Below are 14,536 nucleotides of genomic sequence, written 5' to 3' on the forward strand. Positions count from 1 at the left end.
ACCTATCGTTAAAAGAAGTGGTATTTGTTTGTTGAGAGATTCGAAGACCAGGCCAGATCGACTTCTCCATCTATTTCGTAAAGTTCTATTCACACAGGGGTATAAACGGAATGAAAGGTGTTAAAACAAAAATTTACTGCTCATTCATGTTCACTTATCTATAGATTCTTTTTAAGTGTAAGGAGATATATATATGGCAGTTTTTTTTAATAACTTTGACTACAGTATCATAATTACGCATTGGAAAACTCTTTTTTGGCACAAGTCGTGGTCATGGCCAAGCCACACCAGTACCCTTTTTGAAGTTAACAAGACATGAACCTGCAAATTTTTGTTAGAATAAGGCCATTTGGGTTGCAAATGATCTCATGATTTTGATTGCAAATGATCATATATATTTTGGTCGCAAATGATGATTCTAATCTGCAACCAAAATGACTTTTTTGTGACAAAGAATTTGGTTCAATAAAAATATTGTTAAGAATATAATACAAATAACTAAATCTATTTTTTTCATCAATTTAGATTTTTAGAACAAGTGATGATATATAATCTATTGTAGTTCTCCTAAAACCATAGTGTACGTGATAATCTATAGACGAAAACCTCTTGGGCAGCCCTTTTGCTAATTATTATATATATAAGATAATAAGCATTTGAATTCAAGTCGTACCATTTGAGTAAACTGTATGTTTAATATTTTAATCAACATAATGAAGAATTTGGTCTAAGGTAAACAGAATTTAGTTCCAAGAAAAGAAAAGTCGGCAATCATATAAATGTGGCCCACCAAATGTGTGCATGCAGTACATTAACGAGGTACATGATATATCGAACCTGTTCTTATTTCCTTTTCCTAATGCATACATTCCAAGTGAAAATTTCTTTTGATCATTTCTCATGAATTGGTTTGTTGAGATTTAAATTCAAGGAAAAAGGGAGTAGATATTCGAGTTCCTAACATAAAATAAAATAGAGAAAGAGAGAGAATCGGCCTCTTATTAAATGGAGAAATGATAGTTGCAGTTATGAGTATACAAACGTTGCGTAATCACTTTAAAAAAAAGTAAATAAATATGGAATTCGCATAAAAAAATCAATTTTTTAATAGTAGACCTCACTCTTTTTTAAAGCGACTGCAAGGTTCTTGCGCACTCAACGATTGTATGCAGTATTACTCTATTTAATGTTCTTTTTTTTTTTGGGTATATAAATTCTCATTAACAGACCCCTTGTGGGGCATTAACAATTTAACACTGACCTCCGTTTCTGATGAGGAGCTCGCAACTCAATATTGGCTCCTAATTATTAGTGTTTATGTTAAAAGTTCAATTCAGAAATTAACGAATCAAGATTAATAAAATTTTGTTCCGTATTGATTGATTTTATATATGATTTTGGTATCATCGATCATTATACTAATTGGTTAAGTACCAGCTGACACATATTAATATCTACACGTAAGCCAAACTCTCGAGATTTTATTCAACTCAAAATTAGCTGCGAGAAACAAAAAAGAAAACAAAAAAAAGGGGGGTTGATGATTTTAACATGCAGTCAAAACTATTTATCTCAATCTTAATTTTACATTCTACTTTCAATTAAGATCTTTTCTTGAGTGTGCAAATAAAATAGATATATGTGTGTGTGTGTGTGTATATATATATATATTATGGAAAATGATAGTATGCCCCCTCATTTTGCTCCCTCATTTTGACCGTTCATGTATTTAATTTTTTCTTTTGCTTAATGGTTAAGGAAGTGACTATTAGTGTTGTTAACGTTGTGTTTCGTACGTCTTTGATCCAGATTCCAGCAACTCAAGTCTTCAAAGCTGGGCTTGCGAAAACAAAGTATAAAGCAGGTGGGAGAGGGCGGCCTTAGGGCCGGGGAGTCTCTGATGTCAAAGTCAGTAAAGTATTTTGGAAGTTTGTAAATAATGAGAGAGTCCAGAGACCAGAGAAGCGAGAGAGTTTTTTCTTACCTAGAAATTGCTATTTATATCGGGAGTTTGGGGGCGACAGATGGTGCCTGCCCCTGTGGAGTCCATGTCCTTATTACTGTTTCTTTTGTTAGAGTCCTTTAATGCGCCATGCCTCTGCGACGAAGTCATTAATGTGGCGTGTTGCTCAGGTAGTGATGTCATTAATGGGACGTGACTTCTTGATCGTTTTATTCTGCAAGCACTGTTGCCTTTCTTCGATGTTCCCTCATCAAAAGATCAAAGGTTCTCTGTCTTTCCCGTTCTGCCATGTACGAGTCCCCATGAACGGATGCGGGCGAGTGGCATCAGGCCTGTCTGTCCCATCAGTCATCATTGCTTACTTTCCCTTACAAGTGAGTTGCTTCTTGGGCAAGTTTGGACCCTGGGCCAAGTATCGGGGCAAAACCCATTACTTTCGGCCGAGCGCTTAGTGGGCTTATGAGTGTGGGAGAAATCCCCTTACGAGTGTATTGGTATTTTAAAAAATATATATTTAAAGGGAGAGTAAATTGAAGTTAATTCATTCATATATAATTTGATAGTTTGTGTAGTACTAAAATGAGAGCATGTGGTATTTTCTGGGTGAAAAATGTATTTTTGTTCTAAAAAAATTGAACTTAAAACACAATGGTGTTTGACTTGATTTGGCTTCATGTTTGAAACATAATGGGATATGAAAATATTATTATTCCTCACTAACAATAACTTTACAGAGAATACAATATATACATTGTTGGCAATAATGGTAACCTTGATTACAGGGATATGATTGACAAAAGATGGAGTACGTTTGACAATTGTTGGAGTTAAGAGACACTACAAGAAATTAACCTATTTTTCGGCGACGTATGTCGCCGCAAATACTCACATTTATTGCCACAAATATCTTATTCCGGCTAAATATGTTTGCCCCAATGTCACCGCTTTTGAAGAGCCAAGTAAAATATTTTGTGTCGATTTTTGAAAACAGACAGAAATGATGTACATTTTCGACGATTTTACATCGTCGGAAATGTCATTCATATCGCCAATAAAGGCTTCCAGAATAGATTAATTACTAGTTGCTAGGTCTATTTCCGGCGACTAATAATCGTCGAAAATACTGGAGATATATTATTTGTGGCGATTATATAGTCACCAAAAATAATGTCTCTGCGACTCATCATGCCGGTGTTGTAATTCATTTTCGGCGAGGTATGTCGCCGGAAATGGGTTTTAAAAAAAACAAAAGTGTTCATTTTCGGCGAGTTATGTTCGCCGGAAATGTTTTTTTGTTTCAAAACCTGCTCTGTTTGCTTGTATTTTGTCGTGGTGTTATTTTCCCTGGTATTTGTGATTTCATATCAGATAATTGCTTGCTAATAAATTATAAATACTAGATTTGGATAAATTTATATCTAATTGCTTATATTATATATTATATATCAACATCATTCAAATAACCTCGACGTACATATTTAAAATTCACCTAGATTTAAGAGTACGTTTTACAGAATAACATCCAACATATCACAATGGAATATAAATTTACATGTATTTTTCGTTCAAACTATAAATGTCTAACAGCAAGTTGTCTTCATGAATGCACCAACATATTCCAACAAGTATGGGAAGAAGTGAATTTGGTTCCCCGGTTTTACTTCAAGTGCTTCAACACAACTCTAAAGAAATGCAATATATTTCTGCAAAAACATAATATTCAAGGCCCCAAGTTACAAGGCATTCAATTCATAATCAGCTATATATAAAGGTGTGAGTATAATAATCTTCAGCAATTATCAGAAACAATAACGAAAAGCTTAGAATGCAAATAATTGCAATGAAAAGCTCAACAAAGTCGAACCAATTAAAACATAAGGTAAGGTAAATAGCAATGTCGCAAATCAACATCAGAGTTGAAACAAGCTGCACATCCTACTTGGGAGTGAGAAATTGCATATACTCCTTTAAGATCATATATCTATAGATTTAAAGTTATCACAGAATAATAAAAAAAAGGGTTGAGCAAGATAATTGTGTGTTCTTGTTGATTGATTTTCTTATACTTATGCTTCTGATGATATTGATAATCTATATAAAAAATCTATATATTTGCTGCAACCATAAACATATGAAAGTCATTTTAGGATGACTGAATAGTATGATTTCATGAGACATATTTAGTATTTTCCATGAGTTCAAACCTTCCCCATGTCACCAAAGATGACTACACGTTGTAGAGAATTTTGACCAGGATAAGGAGAAGCTCTAAACTGATATTGTTCACTCCAAAAATAGGTACCATTGAATAATCTATACCTCGGCTTGTAAGTATACCTGAATAATCAATAAGAAGAATATTGAATGTTTAGTTGCCAATAAAGTAAAGCAGCCAACTGTGAATAGTACCTTATAGTAACCTAATCTTGAAAACTATTATTACTTCAAACTCAGTCCTTTTCAGAGAGCTATATTTAGAATTTCAAATGTATTGGACCACTTCATAATGGAGAGAAATAGTTAAGAGAGCAATTAGTCTAACACCAGATTTTCACTTTTCTTCTTGGTGAACTAATCATTATGGATGATTGCACCTCTAAAAATATGAGGAAAAAATGACAGCACAATAAAATATTTCTTATATCATTCCACCAGGTCTTTTATTTATATCAGCCTTGCACTAAACTTTGTAGTCATACTTAAATATATAAATTGAAGTTTCCATGATTTTTGGCCAGAAAGTAAGATTTTGCCAAAAGAAACTTGAATATTATAGATGGAATGTACCTAGAAGTCTATATCAAAGGTCCTTCTCTCAGCATAAAACTTGGCCTGAAAATAAGGCTATGTATGTACTGATAACTTACCTTGCTGTAGCAATTTCACTGTACATTGATGACCAAGAACTTCCCATGTGCATGTTGGTGGCAAGAGCAACGTACATCGCCAGACAGAAGCTACAAAATATCCTTACAACTAAAAAATATACTACCTACCCCACACCAGTAACTGATGTACAAAAGGGGAGGTTCTGGAGATATGGGAGAAATTTTGTTGCTATATTATTTTAACTTTTATCTCCTTACTAAAATTTACAAAAAATTGTTACCTTCAAATTCAGTAACCGGCTATGCAGGTCCCTGAGTCTCTCTATGAGACTCTCCCTGTGTCTGCCTCTCTAACTCATATATCTCCATAAACTTATCGTACTTGTCTTGTTTCTCAATTAATAGCATGACATTCGCCCGTAAGTCATCATGTAAAGCCTTATAATGTGCAGCTTCTTTCTCACTTCTTTTTGCACGTTCAATTAATTCTTCTATTCGGGCATTAGTTGATTGTCTAGATGACTCGGGAATAACCATCTCGCCGAGACCCCGTACATACCCTGGCCTGTGGCCCAAAACTTCCTTAAATATTGCTGCTGCAGCCTCCTTAGTCCGCTTCTCAGGCTCTAGCTCTACCATCTTTGCTGCCATCTCATTCTATCAACTATTAGAAAACATCACACAGGTTAGGTGCTCGTAATATGTACTTAGTACTAAAAATATGGACATCGGTTTATCTCGAACATCACAAGATTTTACTTTAACACTCACATATTTCTCTTCCGTCATGGGAGTCACAAATTTATCATTCTTCTTTGACCATCTGACTTCTTTAAAGAAATCAACCAAATTCTCTTCATTCCCACACTGCAAATTAAGTAAATTATACACTAGCTTAGATTGAATATATGAACACCATTATGGAGTACAAATTAAAGTAAATTACACACTAGCTAGCATTCACAATGGTGAGCTCAAATCTGCATAAAATCTCTCATTCAAGCTATCAAATTAATTATTGGGATTAGACGTACAAAGTACAAACAATAACGATTGTTGAGTGTTTTTTTTGTTTTTTCATAACTAAATGTGCAAGTAATTATATTAGTCATTCATATATAGAGAACACAAAGGAAATACACAACTTTGAAGAAGCCTAACATATCAATTAGTACAAAGAAATAATAATGCTACATACAGTCGATGTGCATCTTGCAACCAAAATGGAGACTTACCCTCATCTCCATTAGAATTCACTTTATTAATGCTATAATGGTTGCATTAAATAAAGGCAACTAGCAAGCTGATTACATTAAGTGAAACAACATTAAATATATATGATTCCTAAGCAAATAAAATTAATACAACATTTTTTTTATGTAAAATGCATAAAGGAAAAAGTGAAACAAATTTTGAACTAATGTTGTGAGATCTTGAGTTTTCAATTAACTTGTCTACCAGGTTTTTTTTCATGTCTTTTATCTATAATGCGTAAGCATAGGTGCATGTATACACGAATATTTTAATATAACCACCTATAATGCATTTAATTGGGTAACTCATCGAATCACCAAAAGAAAGGGTAACACATCTTGTCTCAGCCTTTAGGTGCAGGTATTAGATAGAAATAACCAAGTTAAAACAATTCATGTCTAGCAATTGCATCAAAGTCATCACAAATATAGAACATAAGCAAATTAGCAATATGGATTAGTGAAGTTTACCCTCAGCTTAGAGAGATTATATTGCACAGTCCTTATGAGAATAATGACCATCAGGGAACCAAGAGATTTCTGATGAAGGAGGTACTATTTGTACCATGGAACACCAGGCAATATCTGTCCACATCATCTATGTTAATACAATCCCTTTGTAAAGCATAAATGGGAAATAAATATAATCCATTTATGCATTTTTCTGACCTTAACACCATAATAAGCATCTTGAGGTAGAAGAAGGAACACAATGAGAAGTGTTTGTTAAGGCATTCCAAATCAAAATCCTTGACACCACATAAACTAAACATGACAAAAGTGAAAGCAACAGATGAAGGCCGTTTTGTGGGCAATTCCAAATCAATGCAAACTCTTCAAAACATATGTACTACCCCACAAAAAACGTGTTTCCCAATATATATATATATATAGTGTACTACCTCTTTAGTTCTTGTTTACAAAGAGGACAAGAAGATATAATTTGGAGCCATTGATCTATGCACTTGAGGTGGAAGACATGGGAACATGGCAACCTCCTCAATTCTTCTCTGTCCTTGTAATTGGTTATGCAAATGCAGCATTCCTATCATTCCCACCACAAACACAAAAACAAACACAACAATCTCATCAACACTTCAACTTTCAACACGCCAATATATTCTTTTGACATAGAATATACTAAATTTGTTCTATCCTATGAAAGATATTAGCTTATCTGTAAGTGTAAGTTGAAATGAGACGTACTAAATCATCATTTCCAAGGTCGGATGTTGGGAAGCTGGGAAATTTGATCATCGATTGCTCCTCTATCAGTTGAACCAGCATTCATGTTGTATCCGACGAGGCTGCTAATCATTGGCACGCAACAGCATAGCAACAAAAATAGCAGGAATGGAAATGAATAGCAGATTGCATTCCAAGCCAGCAAGAAGATGCAGAGCACGTGCAGTTTTGGGGCTTGATGAAAGGACCCAAATCGAGAGTCGAATACTCTCTGTACCACTTCCACTAAATTTATGGAAACTTGTTTGTGTATGAAAAAAATTAAAAGCAGGCAATTCATGAGTTTTTATCTTATTTTTCATCATTTAAATATAGCTGCCAATACAATTAAAACTCTAAGGTGGCCTAGTACAAAATATAGTGACCACCAACCATTATCGAATTGATTTGAAGTTATTTGTTATAACTTGAGGCTTTTAATCATATCACTAAGGGTTTATCACTACTAAGTTGTTTGCATAATTTCTCAATAATTCCAGCCGAAGAACAAAATCAAAGATTTATCCTCAATAACAGTTGCATGATGTTTTATAACTAGCTCACAAATCTTTGTAATGATCCCAACAAACGAGCTATCACTATTTGTACAGCGCATGGAAACCAATGATTTTGCTTAAGAGAAAAATATAAATGAATCATAGAAGGTGAAGGGCGAATTGTATGTAAAGCTAGCATACCTAGATTCTTCGCTGCCCCTCTGCTGTTCCACATTAGAAAAGCCGAAACCATATCCATGATTGAGATGATGCTGGTAGCGGCCGTAGAGTAGTATCAGACTAAGAACATAGCCAATGTTATAACCAACAATCCATATTCTCATTGGCCAAACAGGCTTCTCCTTGGAAATGGCTATAGTAAATGTTGTGATGCTTATTTGAATCACCAAAGCTATAAACTCCATCAACATCCAAGTGCTTGAATTGAAAGGATTAGAGCTAAGATCAGGTCTTGATCCATTTTGGTATTGGAATACTCTTCTTAAAAAAGAGAACCACCTTGCTCTGGAGATTCTCATCGCAATCCTTACCAAGGACGAAGAAGGTAGAGTACAAGTAGGCCTATGTCGGGTATTCATTTTGGATGATTTTTGTTGGACTAAAAACCAACTTCCAAACAATAAACTACCCGTAACCATCTGCCCACTATATCATCGCAAACAATCGAAATATATAGAATACCAGTGTAAGGAAACTTCAAAATCACAAAGATGATATTGTTGAATCACGAAAAAAGTGACTTTTGGCTAATCATAGTGTCATGCACACACATGAAATTTTACAATAAAAAGGTTTAATCAGAAGCTTCTGGCAAAGATTCTAGTTTATTTGATCATGATAATCTTGATTAATGTGAAAAAAGGTTTATTCTATACTTTTTCTTCAAAAATTAAAAGGAACCAAAAGGATTAACCCAACTAACGAAATTCATGTACTTTTAATTGTCCATGAAGTTGATAATTATTAACATATATAAAAGTTGTGGGTCTTTTAGCTATCAATTATTAATAATCATGGTTGTAACTACTGATCAACTTTCATCTTTTTACTGGTGCAATTAGATCTAAGCTGCTCATGATGTATTGGAGAGGAATGGATCATTAACATTTAAATGACTAGTTATTAAATATGTATGTATGTATGTAGTAAAGTTGGTAACTCCAAATATATATATATATATATATATATATATGTATGTATATTATATAAGTCATATATAATATATATATGATTTTGTTTCCAGCACTGCAGATATATATCCATTCTTCCATTGTAATGCTACTTATAAATCTTCTTCTTCTTCTTCCTCTTATCTTTTTAATTAACTTCAATGCCTTTTTAATTTCCCCCTATTATTCTTCCATGTGCAGTTGAATTAGAAACAATTTTTTTGGCAAGATGTTTTGTTCTCAACCACATTATAATCTAGCTACTTCAATAGCATTTTCTATGTATATATGCAGAAACTAAACCGGCAATTAATGCAGAACATCCTCAGCTACCTGGTGAAAGACAAAAAATGCATGCATTGACTCAATTTTTTATTCTCATGCATGCATGTGTACCCACAATTCTAGATCACTGATATAATCAATATATATAATGTTTCAACATGAACATCAAAGACATTAATTTTTGTAGCTAACTCCAGCCATTTAGATATATATGACTGAATAATCAATAATTAACAAATAGAAAGAAAAATAGGTCATTAATTCATGATGAGCCTCAAACCCACCCAAAAAAATTAGTTTTATCTAATTACTAGGTAGGTTATATAGCATATATATATATATATATGTTTTTTCAATTAATTTTCGTCCTTTAACACTTATGATCGAGAATTAAGGTACGTACGTAGGTCTGGTTTCAAAATTAAAATAACTAATTAATTAAGAAGACTGGTCTGATATATATCATTCCCATGAAATTATAAATTAGCATAAAGCTGAAGTTCACTATAAAAACGAGTATGTATTGGAATATTATTGCAAAAACTAAAATAGTCAGTTAGAGAAAAATTAATATTGGAGGAAAGAACAAACCTTACTTCATATTAAGAAGAAGAAGAAGAAGAAGAAGAGAGGAAGTAAATGCATGGAAAGAGATGTTGGAATATAGAAAATCATATAGAAAAATTAGAATTACAATCTCTAGAAGCCAAACAGAAAGTTTTATCTTAAAATTGTAAATAGTCAGTTGAGTTAGTTAAATCTGTTACAGCTATACAGTTAAGTTGGTTAAGTTTGTTATAGCTATGCTTGGGTAAATGAAGTGTATAAATAGACCCTTTGTACAGCCCTTTTAAGATACGAAAGTAATGAGAATATATGCAAGTTTTCATGCAGTCCTCTGTTTTCCATTATAAAGTTTTACATGGTATCAGAGAAATAAAGAAAAGTCTTCCGCTGAAATCTTCCATTCTTCTTGCTTCTTGATATTTTTTTCTCTGTTTCTTGCTTTTATGGAAAACTCTGAAACTCCTTCTGAGAGAGCTTCTATGGCTAATCCTCCTATGCCGAATCCTTGTGATGATTCCTCGAGCCAATACTATCTTCATCCTTCTGACAATCCAGGAGCACTTCTTGTATCTGAAATCTTTACAGGTGAGAACTATATTGCGTGGAGTCGATCGATTTCAATTGCACTCACTGTCAAGAATAAAATCTGCTTTATTGATGGAACTTTACTTCAACCTAGAATTGATACTGATTCTAGACTTCGAATTGCTTGGCTAAGAGCAAATAATCTAGTGCTCTCATGGTTAATGAACTCAATTTCCAAAGAAATCCGTGGCAGTCTTCTTTACTTTACAACTGCTTTGGACATTTGGGAGGAACTAAAGACAAGATATCTTAGAAGTGATGGTCCGAGAGTTTTCTCTCTTGAAAAATCCCTCAGTTCCATTTCTCAAGGTTCTAAAACTGTTACTGAATATTTCAGTGATTTTAAAACCTTGTGGGATGAATATATCAGCTATAGACCTATTCCGAGTTGTAAATGTGGAAATCTTGATAGGTGCACCTGCAGTATTCTCAAGAATCTCACAGATCGACAACAGTCTGATTATGTGATAAAATTCTTGGTTGGATTACATGATTCATACTCAGCCATCAGAAGTCAATTACTCCTTCAATCCCCCCTACCATCAATGAGTAAAGTATTTTCTTTGTTACTACAAGAAGAAAGTCAAAGGTCTCTGTCTAATAGCATTGGAATTTCCTTGGATTCTCATGCCATGATTGCTGCTCAACCTCAAAGACAATCATCTGCTGGTGCTAGATACACGAAGCAAAAAGGGAAAACAGATTTGGTTTGTTCTCATTGTGGCTATTCTGGCCATCTTGCAGACAAATGTTTTCAACTCATTGGATATCCTCCTGGATGGAAAGGTCCTAAAGGGAAAAGATCACTCAATATGCAATCTGGAAATTCATCATATGCACAACCCATTGCAAACAATGCATCTTCATTAGAACAATATTCAAGTATTCCCAATATGATATTTTCTCAAGAGCAAATCAAAAATCTGCTTACCCTAGCAAATAGTCTATCCAATTCCAATATTAACACTGATTCCACAGCTAATGTTGTCTCCACTTCAGGTATATCTTATTCTTCAGCTAATATTGTTTCCTTTTCAAAGAATTCCTATACTTGGATTCTTGACACAGGAGCAACAGATCATATGATATGTTCTCCTCATCTATTTGATTCCAAAAACTTACTTAGCAAACCTTCTAAAGTCCATTTACCAAATGGACAATCTGTTCCCATCATTTTTTCTGGAAATGTTAAACTTTCTCCTGATATAATCCTCCAAAATGCACTGTTTGTTCCTTCTTTCAATATCAATCTGATTTCTGCTTCAAGATTGACTAAAGATAATTCTATTGGATTGTTCTTCATTCAATCCAAATGCATTTTGCAGGACTTGAGCAAATGGAGGATGATTGGGCTTGCTGAAGTCAAATCTGGTTTATACCACTTATCTTTTCCTGCCTTAAACAAAAGAAAAATGCCTGATTCGATTGATCCTTCTTCTACTGCCTTAGTTCATTTATGTAATAACAATCCTCATATATGGCATCTTAGATTAGGGCATATTCCATCTACAAGATTACAAATAATTAGTAATCTTGACCCTTCTGTAAAAGTTTCACAAAATCATGTATGTGAAATATGTCCCTTAGCTAAACAAAAGAAGCTTCCATATCCTGTATCAAACAGTCAATCAAGTAAAAATTTCCAGTTAGTTCATGTTGACATCTGGGGTCCCTTTTCTACAGTCTCTTATTCTGGATATAACTATTTTCTTACAATCATAGATGACCATAGTCGTTTTACATGGCTATATCTCATGAAAGCAAAATCTGATACAAGGTCTATACTTACCAGTTTTATCAAATATGCTCAAACTCAATTCAACACAAATATTCAAACTCTTCGAACAGATAATGGTCAGGAGTTTAACATGCCTCTTTTCTATCAAGAGCATGGAATAATACATCAATTATCATGTGTTGAATCTCCACAGCAAAATGGTAGGGTTGAAAGAAAACATCAACACCTACTAAATGTTGCTAGAGCCCTTCTATTTCAAAGCAATTTACCTCTATCTTACTGGACAGATTGTGTTTTGACAGCTACCCATCTCATTAATCGTACCCCTTCTTCAATCTTAAACAATCAGTCACCATATTACCTCTTATTCCATAAACAACCAACTTACAAATATCTCAAAGTATTTGGATGTTTGTGTTTTGCAAGCACACTAAAAAATAATCGAGGGAAGTTTTCACCTAAAGCTTCAAAATGCATCTTTCTTGGTTATCCACCAAATGTAAAAGGATACAAAGTGCTTGATATACTTACTCTCAAAACCTTCATATCTAGAAATGTCACATTTCATGAATCTATTTTTCCATCTATTCCTAACTCTATCCATATCCCATTTGTTTTTCCAAATTCTCCTCAAATATATGACTGTCCTACCACAGAAAATTCTCTTTCACCTTCTACAGAAAATTCTGCTTCACCTTCTCCAGAAAATTCTGTTTCATTACCATCTCATAATATTACAAATCTGAGAAGATCTGAAAGAATTAGGCATTCTCCTCAATACTTGCAGAATTATTATTGTGGTAATTTGATTAAAAGTTCTTCAGCTGTCCATGAACCTCCTTGCTATCCTTCTTCAGGTAAACCTTATTCAATTCTTTCTTTCATTTCTGATTCTAAACTTTCCAACAATCACAAAGCTTTTGCTCATGCTGTCTCTTCTATATCTGAACCAAGAACTTTTAAACAAGCCATCTCACAACCTCAATGGCAACAAGCCATGACAGATGAAATTAAAGCTCTTGAAACTAATAAAACTTGGGAACTTGCAATTTTCCTCCTAACAAAAAGGCAATAGGTTGCAAATGGGTTTATCGCATAAAATTTAAAGCTGATGGCACATTGGACAGACACAAAGCTAGATTGGTAGCCAAGGGCTACACTCAACAAGAGGGACTTGACTTCTTTGATACCTTTTCACCTGTTGCTAGAATGACAACAGTGAGAATATTACTAGCTGTAGCCGCATCAAACAATTGGTATTTACATCAACTTGATGTAAATAATGCTTTTTTGCATGGAGATTTAAATGAAGAGGTATATATGCAGCTACCACCTGGTTTTTCTACCCCTAATGACCCTCAAGTATGCAAACTCAAAAAGAGTTTATATGGCCTAAAGCAGGCCTCAAGGCAGTGGTTTTCAAAACTGTCCACTTCACTACTACAATTTGGTTTTACTCAAGGAAAGTCAGATTCATCTCTTTTTATCAAGAAAACTGAAAATAGTTTCATTGCTCTATTGATATATGTAGATGATGTCATTGTTGCTTCCACCAACTTAGAACTTATATCTGCTGTGAAGGATTTTTTGCATAAATCTTTTACAATAAAAGACTTGGGTGAATTGAAGTACTTTTTGGGGATTGAGGTAGCTAGGTCAGCCAAAGGTATTGCTCTATGTCAAAGAAAGTATGCCCTTGACATTCTACATGATAGTGGTTTTTCTGGATGCAAACCAGCTGCTTTCCCTATGGAATCAACCTTGAAATTAACTGCAAATGACTCATCAGACCCTCTATCTGATCCAGCATCTTATAGAAGACTAGTGGGTCGATTGTTGTATCTAACAATTACTAGACCTGATCTTGCTTATTCAGTACAGGCATTGAGTCAATTTATGGCCAATCCTAGCACCTCACATCTCAAGGCAGCAGAGAGAGTTCTTAGATACATCAAGGCAACACCAGGCCAAGGGATTTTCTTATCTGCCAAGTCTCCACTACATCTAAAGGCTTACTCAGACAGTGATTGGGGCGGCTGCATTGATACTAGAAGGAGTGTCACTGGTTTTGCAATATTTCTAGGAGATTCTCTCATCTCTTGGAAATCAAAGAAATAACCCACAATCAGTAGGTCCTCTGCAGAGTCTGAATATCGAGCATTAGCATCAACTACTTGTGAACTTCAATGGTTAAATTACCTGTTATCTGATTTAACCATTGAACATACTCAAGCTGCACTTCTATACACGGATAGTAAACCTGCCTCTGAGATTGCATCAAACCCAGTACACCACGAGAGGACAAAGCATATCCAATCGGACTGCCATTTAGTTCGAGAAAAGCTGCAGGAAGGTCTTATAAAAATCATTCATATTCCTTCCAGATTCCAAATAGCAGATATATTA

At 34.2% G+C, this 14,536-nt stretch overlaps 1 protein-coding gene and 1 pseudogene across 1 annotated transcript; both read right to left on the bottom strand.

Annotated features, from left to right (window-relative positions):
- Window positions 1–5,091: 5,091 nt before the first annotated feature.
- On the bottom strand, window positions 5,092–6,038 carry LOC121249225. The gene is made up of 3 exons (XM_041147943.1): window positions 6,027–6,038; window positions 5,563–5,658; window positions 5,092–5,448 (listed from the first exon to the last, which is right to left on the bottom strand). Exons 1-3 carry the CDS (start codon window positions 6,036–6,038, stop codon window positions 5,092–5,094), a joined length of 465 nt encoding a protein of 154 aa, XP_041003877.1.
- A 478-nt stretch (window positions 6,039–6,516) lies between these two features.
- LOC121249226 lies at window positions 6,517–8,364 on the bottom strand (annotated as a pseudogene).
- Between the last annotated feature and the right edge of the window lie 6,172 nt (window positions 8,365–14,536).

This window comes from Juglans microcarpa x Juglans regia, chromosome 2D (assembly GCF_004785595.1).
Source record: "Juglans microcarpa x Juglans regia isolate MS1-56 chromosome 2D, Jm3101_v1.0, whole genome shotgun sequence".
NCBI classification, from domain to species: domain Eukaryota; kingdom Viridiplantae; phylum Streptophyta; class Magnoliopsida; order Fagales; family Juglandaceae; genus Juglans; species Juglans microcarpa x Juglans regia.